At 40.2% G+C, this 14,008-nt stretch overlaps 1 protein-coding gene across 1 annotated transcript in view; it reads left to right on the top strand.

Moving 5' to 3' along the window:
- The window catches only part of cenpe (centromere protein E), a 28,663-nt gene that overhangs the window by 10,932 nt on the left and 3,723 nt on the right, over nt 1-14,008 (top strand). Inside the window, 29 exon segments of the mRNA XM_084736938.1 lie at nt 718-864; nt 951-1,121; nt 1,755-1,859; nt 1,948-2,118; nt 2,237-2,386; nt 2,477-2,698; nt 2,810-2,905; nt 3,615-3,698; nt 3,863-3,979; nt 4,070-4,186; nt 4,279-4,500; nt 5,092-5,190; nt 5,312-5,395; nt 5,488-5,649; nt 5,807-6,040; nt 6,877-6,960; nt 7,113-7,229; nt 7,330-7,635; nt 8,581-8,802; nt 8,887-8,961; nt 9,508-9,576; nt 10,693-10,818; nt 10,917-11,111; nt 11,201-11,389; nt 12,442-12,654; nt 12,994-13,191; nt 13,325-13,498; nt 13,588-13,688; nt 13,854-13,951. Coding sequence (XP_084593064.1) covers nt 718-864; nt 951-1,121; nt 1,755-1,859; nt 1,948-2,118; nt 2,237-2,386; nt 2,477-2,698; nt 2,810-2,905; nt 3,615-3,698; nt 3,863-3,979; nt 4,070-4,186; nt 4,279-4,500; nt 5,092-5,190; nt 5,312-5,395; nt 5,488-5,649; nt 5,807-6,040; nt 6,877-6,960; nt 7,113-7,229; nt 7,330-7,635; nt 8,581-8,802; nt 8,887-8,961; nt 9,508-9,576; nt 10,693-10,818; nt 10,917-11,111; nt 11,201-11,389; nt 12,442-12,654; nt 12,994-13,191; nt 13,325-13,498; nt 13,588-13,688; nt 13,854-13,951 — 4,348 coding nt within the window.

The following is a 14,008-nucleotide window of genomic DNA, read 5'->3' as shown; positions in this document are numbered from 1 at the left end:
ATTTAGAGTATTTTCACCACTTTACTTTGCTGTCAGACAGCCTTTTCTGACAGGAAACCACATTATATAAGCCAGATATCACTCTCTTCAAAGCAGCTGAACTCCTTTTGTCATTTTACCTTGCAGAACATGGAGTTGCTGGTTTACTGTTGCCTCGATCTGTTAGTTTGTTTATGTTATTGTGTGACTTTGGTAAATCTGAACTTTCTATCAAAGTCACATAAGAACACAAACCAACTAACAGATCCAGGCAGCGGTACACCAGCAACTGCCATCCTCTTTAAGGTCAAATGACTTTTTTTCCAAAGGAGTCTGATTGAGCAAGAGAGAGCAACATGTAGCTTAAGTAACAGCAGTTTTCTGTCAGAAAAGATCATCTGCCAGCAAAGTCAACATGTGAAAATATTCTAAATATAACCCACATTGGAACGATCCTTTAAGCTTTATAGTAAGCTAAGCTACTATAAGCTTTTATAGTATTTGCATCAAGAAGTCAGTGAAAAATAAAGTGTGTGAAACAAAAAAGCTACACATGTTGTTTCAATGCAGATGTCAGATAGTTATTTAATAAACCTATACAGAAATATAAGTATCTAACTGGACTCTGTATTGGAAGATGTCTGATAACTGAGGACTGGGATAGAGATCAAGGCCAAAAAAAAAAAATCTTGTTTAGGACATCCCTATCACAAAGTCATGGTAATGTTTTTATTTTAGCTGCAGGAGAGCAGAGAACACAGAGCATCACTGGAGGACAAACTGAATGAGCTGCAGCAGCTGATGAAGGATTTGGAGGAGAAGCTTGCTGACAGTGAAGTTTCCAGAGCCACAGAGGAGGAGATCAGCAAAGAACTTCAAGAGCAGGTGTGATATTGATGATGATTTGATTATAGATAAAGATATGACTTGAATGTAACTAAGCGTTTATTTTTAAATTTGGATAACTGTAGCTGAATCAGCTGACTGAAGAGCTTCAGTGTGTGCGAGCTGAGAAAGAGACTCTCCTGACGTCTGCTGCTCAGACTTCTACAGAGGAGATGGAGAAGCTGCTCTCTACAGTTTCATCTGTCTCTGCAGAGAGAGACCAGCTCAAGGTTGACCTGCAGGAAAATGTGCAGATGGTGAGAGACTGCATTCCTTTCTATAGATGTTAAAATCTGTTAATTAAGGATTTAACAATACTAGACCTTTATTACATGATAAATCTGAAGTGTTTTCCCTTGTAAATTTTAACTAACTTAAAGTGTTTCTAACAGCCATGTCCTCAGCATGTGGAAAAAATTGTTTTCAGCAGTGAACCTTTTATAAAATTATGTATGTACAATTGCAAAACAAAAGCAATACAGCAGTGAGCAGCAGTCCTTTTTGTAGAATAAAATAAAAATAAATAATGCAATAATGTGGTAGATATTGTCAGTCTGACAAGATAATCTGGCCCTGTTAATGTCTCAGATCTGTTCATGTTCAACAGTCATCGCTCTCATCCTCTCTCATGACTACTTCAATTAAGAAAATAACTTTTTGTGAGATGTCTTGTGAAGATTTTCTCTTCAAATGTCAAAATATTTCTGGGTCGTTCTGTTTAGTGTCTAGAAAATTCAAGTCATCATTTCCTAGCTCACACTCCTTGTTCCATATCATGTCTTTCCACTTTATTATTGTGTGTTTTTCTAGCTAAATCAGCTGTTTAGTGTGCCTGTACAAAATTTCTGTTCTGATGTTTTTTGCTTAACAATATGTTTGTTTATTTTTAGGCTACAGAGACACAAGTTCTTCTCCAGTCTCTTCAAGACGAGCTCCAGGAGCAGAAGCAGAAGAACTCAGATCTGGTGCAACTCGCTGAGCAGAAGGACTCTGATGTGAGTGTAACATCAGTGAAGCAGTTTTTTATTCAACTATTTCTTCATTGTCAATATCGAGGCTGATTGCTGGAAATGTTTTGGACAGATGCAGAGTCTGTCACAGGAGCTTCAGTGTGTGCGAGCCGAGAAAGAGACTTTCCTTACGGCTGGTGCTCAGAGCTCTGCAGAGGAGGTGGAGAAACTGCTCTCCACTGTGGCTTCTCTTACTCAAGAGAGAGACCAGCTCAAGATGGACATGCAGGAGAATGTGGAGATGGTGAGTCACCAAGCCCCTGCATTGTCACTCCAGATAGTAAAATCTGTTAATTTACGTCAGCTGTGTTTGTTTTTGTCTCTGAGTGTCAATATAAAATGATTTTTGTTTTATTGAACAGATGATTGAAAATCAGGAGGAGCTGAGGACAGCCCTGGAGAAGAATCGTGAACAAAAGCAGCAGATCAAAGAACTGGAGACCGCACAAATGTCCAAACAGGATGGTCCTCCCAGTGAGACACCTGCACCACAAGAGGAGCTGCAAGCACACGTAAGAGTTCCACGATAAATTAGGCAAACAAAAATATAAAAGATGTCCTCGGTAAATAAATCCTGATAACAAATGGTCTCAATTGAACAGATGAAGACTCTGACAGAGGAGCTTGAGAGCGCACGAGCAGAGAGGGACGCCCTCTTGTTTGAGAAAGAGACCAGCTGTCAGACCTTCAAAGAGGAGATGGAGAAGCTGCTGTGCAGAGTGACGTCTCTCAGTGAGGAGAGAGATCAGCTGCAGGAGACACTGGACGGACTGAGACAGGAGAAGCAGCAGCTCAGAGCAGAACTGGAGGACAGAATGGAGATGGTATCTTAATGTTGTTTCTTGTTCATGTGTGACAGATGGTTTCATGTCTATTGAATCTCAGTCCAGCCAGGAAGAGAAACGGAAAAAGACACATTATGTTTTCTGTCACAGGTTGCACAAGCCCACAGTGAGTTTATCCAGCTAGAACCACTGCCCTCAGAACTGCAAGCAACACATGAAGAGAAAGCGACCCAACTTCAGCAAGAGGTAACAGCAGTCAAGTTCATATTATCAACAAAACAAATCGCATGAAAAGACCCAAATCAGTAATAAATGTGTCCTTATAAATATTGTGTTTGTAAAAAAGCCAAGCCACTAGAACACCAAATGTGGTTTAATCTGCCACTGTAAACAGTCCACAACAAATGCATTTCCTCCTGTTTGACTAATGTATGTTGAAAATTGAAATTCCTAAGTGCTTTTTTTTGTTGTTGATGTTTGTTTTTTTTAAATGAAACTGAGATGAGGTGAAAGTCTTTGTAGCATGTGGTTACATGCCAGACGTGTTTCCCTAACAAGATTTAAAGTAGGATAGTTGATAGATGATTGACTTGACTGTATTCCATGTGCAAAGTGATAAAGCAGGTTGTTAAACAGGGTTCAGAAGAGTAGGCAATATCACAATAGACTGGACCTGTTTATCTGTTGGAGGGCTGTCTGTAGTGTGAAAAAACAGACCAGAAGAGCAGTGCAAAGGCTGTGCAGGTGCACACAGCTTCTGATGTCAGTGTAGCAGCTGCAGTGTTGCGCCACATCTGTGCCCCATGTATTTTGGCTGTAATGCAGTGTTTTTTTTGGTCTTTTCATGGGTGTTGACGATAAAAAATGAATGGATTAATGGCAGCTTTATCCTTCAAAACTCTGATGCTTGATTGAAAATATGTGAATGATGGAATTTGGCCATTTTCCTCCCCAGATAGAGCAACTCCAGGGTACTCTACAGGCCGTCAGTGAGCAGAAGAGCCAGTTGGAAGCTGATCTGCAGCGAAATATGGAGATGGTGAGGCCGAGGAAGTTACTTTTTGTCAAACTGGCATCTAAAATTTGGGGATTTCAGCGTGATCACACTGCCAGTGACTTTAAATGGCTTACACTCAAAAATGTCTCTAAATTTTTCTCATTTATGGATGACTGAAATTGCCAACGTTTTCCCCTAATTTTTAGGCTACAGAGACTCAAAGTCTTCTACAGTCACTTCAGCTGCAGCTCCAAGAACAGAATCGAAGAAACACTGATCTGGAGACACTGAGCCAAGAGAGGCAAGCTCGGCTAGAACAACAGGTTTGTTCCTTGTAACAGATTTTACTAAAGCAGTACATTTAAGAGCCCCTTTGATGTTCTATTGAATTATAAATTTTTCTCTTCTTTTAGGTTGCAGAGACTCAGGGTCTTCTACATTCTCTTCAAGAGGAGCTCCAAGAGCAGAAGCAGAAGAGCTCAGATCATCTGAAACTCTGCGAGGAGAAGGAATCTGACTTAGAGCAACAGGTGAGTTGACATGTTAAGGAAGGATATGTTTAAAACTGATCCTTTGCTGTTGGTGTTCTGACTGCTGGTTGTAAATCTGCCCATTTAAACAGACAAAGACTTTAACCGAGCAGCTTCAGAGCACACGAGCAGAACGGGATGCCCTGTTGTTTGAGAAGGAGGCCGGCAGTCAGAACTCCACAGAAGAGATGGAGAAGCTGCTGTGCAGAGTGACGTCTCTCAGTGAGGAGAGAGATCAGCTGCAGGAGACACTGGACGGACTGAGACAGGAGAAGCAGCAGCTCAGAGAAGAGCTGGAGGACAGAATGGAGATGGTAAAAACTGTGAATTGAGATCCTGTTTATCCTGTGTACAACAATGAAGTGAAATGAATATTGTGCAAAATCTATAAACAAATCAGGATTTAGAGACAAAGAGCAAAGTCAGTTGCAAAGTTGCATTCAAACAGGAGAATGGCTTTATATGAAATTCAACAACAAACCAACGATAATGCTCCTATTCGATTCAAATATCAAAACGTTAGAATAAACACTGTTTTCTGATTAATTATCTGCAGTTCTGTCTTAAAAATCAAACTTAATTTATCATGAGAAACACCAGGTGTCCAGGAAAAAGATTGATCTGTGAAGTTATGTTCTCTTATGTTTTCTCTCTCTGCAGTGTTAATTTTGACACCAAATTTTGATTTGACTAAAATTTTTCAAATGTAGTCATCTGAATTGTTTTAGTTTTTGTGTAGTTTGACTCGGCTAAAGAGAATAAAATTTAAAATTCTTTCTAAAATCTTTGGATTCAATCTAACAGGTTCATTTAAAGTGATGCATTTCAGAATATTTATAGAATTTCCCATCTCATTTTACTGTATACTCCTGGAGGAAACATCCATTCATCAATAAAATGAACAGTGTGTCTCTGTTGTTCAGATGCAGTGTGACTTCCAGCAGCAGCTCAGCTCTGAGCCACAGTCACTGAAAGAAGAGCAGGAGGCTCAGCGACTTCTGCAGGTCAGATCATGTTGCTCACTTCTACTCATCAGTTTATATTGTTACTCATGAATTCAGCGAAGCAGACAAAGAGAAAGTTTGAATACTGACAATATTAATTTATCTCTGTATGGTGCTTCAGATCCAACAGCTGGAGGAGCATCTGGAAAAAACGAAGGAGGAGTTGAGCCAGATGAAGTCTGACCTTCAAGAAAATGTAGAACTGGTGAGTTGTTTTTTTTCTCTCTTTCTTTTCAATTACTTCACATTGAGGCTTTTGAGACTCACTTGTATACTCGTGGTGGTAATATCTTTCAGATGATTGAGAACCAGGAGGAGCTGAGAGTGTCTCAGGAGAAGATCAGAGCTCTAGAAGACGAGGTCAACTTGCTGAGGAGTCAAAAGGCAGAACTGGAGGCCAGACCGAGCAATGAGACTGATGCAGAGAGTACCGTCCAGTCACAAGAGCTCCAAAACCAGGCAAGACTACATTTTATGCTCAGGGAATACACAGAATGAACCAGCTGTCTAACACTTTTGAATAGGTCAACTTATTCCAGATACATCTTTAACTAAATTGATGACTGATTGATGATCAATTTTGGACTGTTATGTTCATGTCATTCTTTGGTGACAGATTGAGAGGCTGACTGCAGAGCTTGAGAGCGTGCGGACGGAGAGAGACATTATGCTGTCTGAGAGGACGGCCCACACTCAGACAAACAGTGAGGAGATGGAGAAGCTGCTGTGCAGAGTGACGTCTCTCAGTGAGCAGAGAGATCAGCTGCAGGAGACACTGGACGGACTGAGACAGGAGAAGCAGCAGCTCAGAGCAGAACTGGAGGACAGAATGCAGACACTACAAACTGAGGTTTGTGTCCGATAGCTTTACTTCTCTAAAATAGCATCCACTGTAGGTCTGCACACATAATAGAAATTGTAATAAAATATTTGTTTTATAAACAGTTTTTTAACCGGAGTTAAAGAGGCACTTGAAATATCATTTACCTGCTCCCTGTCTCACAGATGGGCTCTCTGACTGAAAAACTGCACAGCATCGAAGCAGAGAGAGACATTCTGCTCTCAGAGAAAGAGGCCAGCTGTCAGAGCTCCACAGAGGAGATGGAGGAGCTGCTGTGCAGAGTGACGTCTCTCAGTGAGGAGAGAGATCAGCTGCAGGAGACACTGGACAGACTGAGACAGGAGAAACAGCAGCTCAGAGCAGAACTGGAGGACAGGATGGAAGCCCTACAGACTGAGGTTTGTGACGAGTCACTCTGCTTTCATCTGCGTATGCTGACTCAGGACTTTTAGGATGTAGCACTAACTTGCATCATCAAATATTTAAGACTCTGTTTGTCAAGGTTTTTACATCCCACACCACCACCTCAAAAGAGGTTAAGCCCTCTCAGTACCACAGTTATGATGATGTTTAAATACAGTAGTGTAGGCCTACACTACATAGCTACAGACAGTTCACACAGGAGAAAGGTTTATTCCTCATATAATAATGTATTAGAATTTATTGTTTTTGTAAATAATTGATGACATATGCACGGACTGATAAATTTTTGTGCTCTGGTGAGACTGTGATAATTTTGCTTAGATTTCTTTCCCATGTGGTGTCACATCTTCTGTGTTTGGACCATTTTGCAAATAATTGAAGGATACAAATTAATAATATGCTGTGATAATCTGCTCCAACAGGTCGCACAGCTGAGTACATCTCTACACACTGTGACTGAGCAGAAGAGGCAGCTGGAAGATGATCTGCAGCAGAACATAAACATGGTGAGGCGACTGGTCATCATATGGTCCAACTTACCTGGATTCATGCAGTTTTTGGTAGTTTTGTAACTGCTGGATATTCTATTTTTATTTCCATTTTCTTATTTTCCTGTTTCATCTGCTCCTAATATGTTTGTATATTTGTCTGATGAAAGGCTTCCACAACACAAGAGCTTCTGAAGTCAGTCCAAGAGGAGCTGTGCGAACAGAAGCAGATCAGCTCTGATCTGGAGAAGCAGAGCCAACAAAAGAAATGCTCTTTAGATCAACAGGTTAGTTTCCAGCACCTTGTTTTGTTTTCTATGGACAGATTGGAGTGTCAAGCTTGCTTTCAGATCAGAGTGATACTTCTAACTGTTCCCTTCATCACAGATGAGGACTGTAACTGAGGAACTGGAGACCATCAAAGCAGAGAGAGACAGTCTGCTGTCTGAGAAGGAACAGATGAAGACTTTGACTGAGGATCTTGAGAGCGTGCGAGCAGAGAGAGACACACTGCTGTGTGAGAAGACAGCCCACAATCAGACTCAAAGTGAGGAGATGGAGGAGCTGCTGGGCAGAGTGACGTCTCTCAGTGAGCAGAGAGATCAGCTGCAGGAGACACTGGACGGACTGAGACAGGAGAAGCAGCAGCTCAGAGTAAAACTGGAGGACAGAATGGAGACACTACAAACTGAGGTTTGTGTCAGATAGAGAGCTGCAATGATATGGTAAAAAAAAAAAAAAAAATCATTATTTACATTTACACAGATATTGTGATATGATTCACAATTAGTGGGAAATCATTTTTACATTGCAATTTTAATTTTAACTGAAAAAAATTATGATGGGGTCTGTATCAAACAATTGTGTTTTCTTACATCTGGAGAACAAAATCTGTAGGCCAGGAAATCTCTGCAACACTACACTACTTCATTTTAATGTTGTTTTGTCACACATTTTATAACAACAACAGTAATAATGATAATGATGATGATAACAATAATAATTATGATAATAATAATAATAATAATAACATGTTTATATGGTACCTTTTAAAAAAAAAACAGCCTTTTACAAAAAGCAAGACAGGAAGTTAGAAGGGAGTGTAACAATAAAAGCTAAACAGTAAGACTAAACAAGACCAGGACCAAACAAGACAAAGTTTAAAAAGAGAAGACAGAAAAGATGCTAAAAAGCAGGATGCAAAATATCAAAATAAATACAATATAAATCAGGTAATTATGGAAATGAAGATAAAAATACTAAAAGACAAACAATAAAGGCATAATAAAATAAAACACCCAAATAATCATAAACATTAAAAAAATAAGTGAATAAATAAATCAAAGTTAAACAATAGAAGCCATAAAAACAAGAAAAACACACTAATTAATTTAAAAGATGTTGCTTTATAAAAACAAAATACAGCTTATGTGATTTAGATATTGCACTCGGCCATATTGCTTTTTTGATAATATTTTGATTAATTGTGCAGCTCTAGTCAGATAGATTTACATCTATCAAATAGCATCCATTGTAGCACTGCACTGACTTTTCTCTACCCCAGATAGCACTTTTAATAGTGCTGCTTAAGTTTAAGAGACACTTAAATTATCCTTGAAACTGCTCCCTGTCTCACAGATGGGCACTCTGACTGAGAAACTGCACAGCATTGAAGCAGAGAGAGACATTCTGCTCTCAGAGATGGAGGCCAGCCGCCAGACGTCCGCAGAGGAGACGGAGAAGCTGCTGTGCAGAGTGACGTCTCTCAGTGAGGAGAGAGATCAGCTGCAGGAGACACTGGATGGACTGAGACAGGAAATGCAGCAGCTCAGAGCAGAACTGGAGGACAGAATGGAAATGGTACGTTTGTGTAGATGAGACTTAAAGCCAACTGCCTCAAAAAAAACTCTACTTCAGTGAATTCATGTTCTCTTCCGCATGCAGATCTCGGCCCTTCAGCAGAAGCTGAACATGCAGCAGACCCAGAGAAGAGAGCGAGAGGCTAATCTGCAAGAAGAGGTATGTCCAAAACATTTACTGTAAGAGCATTAAAAGAATAAATAACATTGTCAACACTGTCTATTAAATATGATGCTGCAGCTGCTTAGCTTAGCATAGATCCAGTTAGCCACCAAAGTGGAAAAATCCACCCATCAATGCCTCACTAATTTACATGTTTTATCTCTTTATCATTTAAAAAAAAAAATCCTTGAGTGGGTTCAGTACCTTCCTGGAAGCTTTGTTAAAAAAACACCTTTGAAATCCTGAGCTGAACTTTGGACAGTAAATGTATATAATGATTGAATAAAATTGTGTTAACCTTCAAATGTAACAGATTATTTTTATAATCGCACTCCTCACATTATCTGATTTTTCAAGTATTTATGTTTTAATATGTGGACCTTTTATGTGATTCATAAGTATGAGACATTTTAACAATTAATAGATGAATTGATCTGCACTGTTACCAATGATTGATGATGGAAAGTGTTTACAGTCTGAAAACCTGGTCATCTGTGCTGCCTGCGGTGAATGATTCATCACTGTCTCTGTTGTTACTGTCAGGTGCAGCAGCTCGAGCAGCAGCTTCAGATGTACAGAGAGAAAGAAGCTCAAGCTGAAACCTCACAGCAGGTTTGTAAACAGTCCTACTTTTAGTTTTTAGTTTTTCCAGCTCTTTTTGTTTCATGTTTTTTGGCATCTTTATTTAGTAAAGTAGGCTCATTGACATCATCAAGGTCAATTTAAATATAAATTCATCTAAAGACATAAATAAGATGAAGCTTGTCCTTGTTTCATTTATATGGTGCAAAAAGTACTCAAAGGTAGTATCAGGAGTAAGCCAATCTTGGGTTCAGTAGTTTTAAATAGACCTGTCATTAAAATGTTACATGTAACACAACAGTGTAAGAAGCTCCCAGACCTCAGTGTCTCTCCAGTTTGCAGACATCGCTGGTTGCTGTTCAACTTCTTCTTTGAGATAGCTGCTAACTACTGCCGGCTGCCTTTTCAGGCCCCCGGTAGCGGGTCGCCCACGTCATCAAAACGTCACCTCCTGTCCTGTCGTGCTGGCTCACTCCTTTTACTAGAGATACATAGCTCCACCTGATCCAATCTGATTCCTAAATTTGGATGTCTGCAGATACAGACAGCCTCCTTCCAGATTTATCTCAGCATGTCAGATTTTTAAGAATTCACATCTTTTGCTGTCTTGCTTTTCTGTGCTTTTTGCCTTGTTTTGAGACTAAAATGTCTCCAAAATACATAAATGTTGACTTAACTGACTTCGTCAAGCTCACTCAGTTGTAAACTGTCTCATGGAGACAACTGGTTATCTTTGTAGAAATATTTTATTGCTAATTAAGCGATAATGTGCTAAAATGTTTGGCTCTGGGCTTAAGATTGCATTATTACATTATTCTAATTCATAAACTATCAGGCATCATTTATTTGACTCTCTTAAGATTAGATAATCCTTTTTAGTCCCTTGACAGGGAAAATTGCAACCTGTTATTTCATCTGATGGCTTAAAAGTGAAACAATGCCCCACCGTTCCATGTTGATATGCTTAATACAGAACGGGGAGGCAGAATTAGGCAGCAATATTCTCACTTTGAACAAGCTGTGTGAAAGGGACTTCAGATAAGAGAAGTGATATACAAAGATTATAATCTCAATATATTGAGTTGAAGAAGAGCCATGTGTAAAAATGGATACAAGTTTGAGGTCTTCTTTCCATTTTCCCTTCAGTTGCTAAGTGAAGCGAACACAACTATCTCAGCAGTCCCAGAGCAGCTGAGTAGTTTGGATCAGAGCACCAGCGCAGTCAAGGAGACGGTGTCATCACAGCTGCAGAACTCCACTGAGCAGCTTCAGGTAATATCACCAGTTAATTTTTATTATCGGCAGCTGAACCGCAAAGACATTCTAACATAAGAGTTGAATCTAACCCTGATACCACTGACTGATTGCAGGAGTCATTCAGAAAATTCCAGCACTTTATAGACACATGTTCTGAGTACAAGTCAGCAGTTCTGAGCGAGTCCCGGAGATCGCAGCGGCCCCAGAGGGAAACTTATCTGAACGCTCTACCAAAAGCCACCATGAATAAGTACAATACAGTTAGCGAGCTGGGACTGCAGACTCTCCACAATCTGGGCAGCATTATGGTGAATATGACTATTTCCCTTCCCATTTGAAATTTCATAAAGGTCTTTTGATCAGGCGATAATGTGAAAACTGCTCCCTGCCTCTTCAGGAACTCCTCCAGGTGCAAGCACAGAACTACAGAACTCTGTTTGAGGAGCTGGTGGAGAAAGATTTGGCTGTTTTTGAGGAGAAGCAACTACAGGATGTGCTGCTGTCCAAGGTGCAGACACCCGGCAGCTCTGTCAAGGACGAGGAAAAAGTGACTGAGCTGCTGGACAAGAGGCAGCTCTGCCTGCAGGTTAGTGTCCATAAATCCACTTAGAACTAGAAAGATGCTTCAGATCATTCCTGAGAATCAGTAGTAGCTAATAACAGCTAATTTGTGACACATTTAATGTTTACAGTTTGACAAAATGTTAACAAAAAACAGGGCTCAGTTATGACTCTTGCTCTCTTGATAGCCTAGATTTTGTCATTATATTGGCCTATATGTTTGTGTGGTATGGTGCTAACACAGATTTCACAGTAAGCTGATTAAAAATAATGTAGACGGGTGTTACTCTGGGACAGTTTCAAGTTAGTTCACAGTACACCAGCAGGGAATTACTTCAGTAATTATTACTGGGGTGTGTGTGAAGATGGTCCATTTATGTGTTCCAGGTTGAATTAAAATCACTGACCAGCACAGGTGATATTAAAACCACCTCACCTCCCCTAGAGACATAAATCCAGTCCAATGTGGCTTTACAGTTTAGGCACTGAGCACATTAATTTATCCAGAGAGGTTTGAAGTCCTTTGACACAAAGGTTGACATATTTGTGTGTCGTATTTTCATCATATTTTTACTTCTCATGCTTGACTCAGGTTTCTTATGGCAGCTAGAAATTCTTTAAAACACTTTTTAATTTTAATGTAGTGTTTTCATGGTTTGAAAAGTGCTTTGATTTTGGATGAAATGCTTGAAACTGCGTGATAGATTTTTAGATAAAGGAATGAAAATAAGTCAGAGAGAGCCTAATGGCTTTTGCCATTCGGACAACGTGGAGACGACTCCGTTGGAGCTCCGTTTGGCTTGAAAATAAAAAATGGAAAAAGATTTACTTGAAATTAAAGTTATTTGTTAAGTGATGGTTTGAGTAAGTGTCTTGTATTGGTTCCGCCAGGTTTTATGGGATGCACAATAAAATCTGATTTAATGTGATGCAGAAGTGAAACTAATTTTGTGCAAAGATCTGTCATTGACCACAGCTGTAAGGTGCTGGACAAGCTTTAAAATGCTTGAAAAGTGCTTGAAATGGACTTTGAACCCTGTGTGCTTCGACTTTCTGATAATTCTGTTGGTTTTGCAGAGAATGACCAGCATTTTGGAGAAGCTCCGGGCCCACATGTCCTCTTTCCCCAGCGTGCTGGCAGCTGAGGTCCGAGAGAGGGAGAGGGTCAAGGACCAGATGAAGGTCCTGTTCACCAACCAGCCAATCGATTTCAGTGGGCTGGACAGGATCCTGAGCCGTGAGCTGGAGCGCAGATCTGCAGTGGTTAACAGCCAGCAGAGGACTCTGCAGGTAGTGTTTCTGTTAGTCAACAGGATGTCTCGAAACAAAACTGTCACTCTTCACAAAGATGGATACCTGCCAACCAATCAGAATTAAGAATTCTATGTGACAATGGTATAACATTCAGTAAGTCATAGTATTGATTTATGCCCACGGCCATGCTCATTTCTTCAGCAGGTAGAGTTGAAGTTATGAATGAAAACTTTAACAGGATTCATTTCAGATCTGCATCCTGATTGTCCTCATTCACTGATATTACTGATAACTGCCTTAAAGGTCTAGTATGAGAGTATTGCAGTAATATTTGCATGTCTCTCTAATGTAACATTATCCACCTGACTCCTGCAGGGCGTCGTGGATGAACAGCTGAGTGAAGAGCTGAAGCGGCTGAAGGCTCATAGGGTTTCTCAGCTCAAAGAGGAGAGAAGCAAGAGGTCAACTCTGCTGCGTGAGCTGGAGGGAGCTCCTCTGAAGGCAGAGGCCTCCCTGCTGAAGACCAACCAGCAACTTGTTCTTCAGCTCAAACAAACTCAAGCAAAAGTCAAAGTATGTCTGCCATCTCTGTGTCACATCTGCTTTTGACTGGTGTCAGCGAGTAGGATCACTGAGCTTAAACTATGTGGGTTTTCCTCACTAGAGTCTGTTTGCAGATTGTAACAGATATGTTTCTGTTTTTCAGACTCTGTGTGCACAAAATGAGGAGCTGAAGGACGCTCAGATCAAAGCCAACAACAGGGTGTCCAACCACAAACAGGCCACCCAGCTCCTGCAGACAGAGCTGCAGGACAGCCGCGCACAAGTCGAGGAGATGCTTGTTAGCATTCTTTTACATTATACTATGAACTAACTTATTGTGCTCTTTGTGGTTTGTGGTTTTTTAATATTCGGTTCTTTAACATACACTGAATCTTTTTAAATAACATTTGTCTTTTTCTGGTTTAGAAAAATAAATCACCCAGTGCTGTTGAGATGGAAAAACTGCAGACTAAACTGTTCAAAGTAGAAGTGGAGTTGACTTCAGCATCTGATAAACACCAACAAGAGTAAGAGCTCTTCTTCTGTTTTTGTCTTATTTATGTCTAATAGTTTGTAATGTCAAGATTTCTGTGGCTACCTTCTCTTTGGCTGTTGCACAGATGATGAAAGGGGCCTGTTAGAAGTGCTGTTTATTCCGTGACTGTTCTGACCAGATGTTTGTTCTTTCTCAGGATCCAGAAGATGACCACACTGTTGACTGAAAAGGAAGAGTCACTGAGAAAACTGAAGGAAACTTTGAGGAAATCGCAACAGCAAGGAGAGGAGTCGTGTAAGTCAGCATGTTTCGCTTAGAAAATAGTAATTTGTGTACTCAAATGAATTATTT

The sequence above is a fragment of the Lutjanus erythropterus genome, chromosome 15 (assembly GCF_056507025.1).
Source record: "Lutjanus erythropterus isolate fLutEry1 chromosome 15, fLutEry1.hap2, whole genome shotgun sequence".
In the NCBI taxonomy this organism is placed as follows: Eukaryota; Metazoa; Chordata; class Actinopteri; order Lutjaniformes; family Lutjanidae; genus Lutjanus; species Lutjanus erythropterus.
This window is presented reverse-complemented; position numbering and strand designations above follow the sequence as displayed.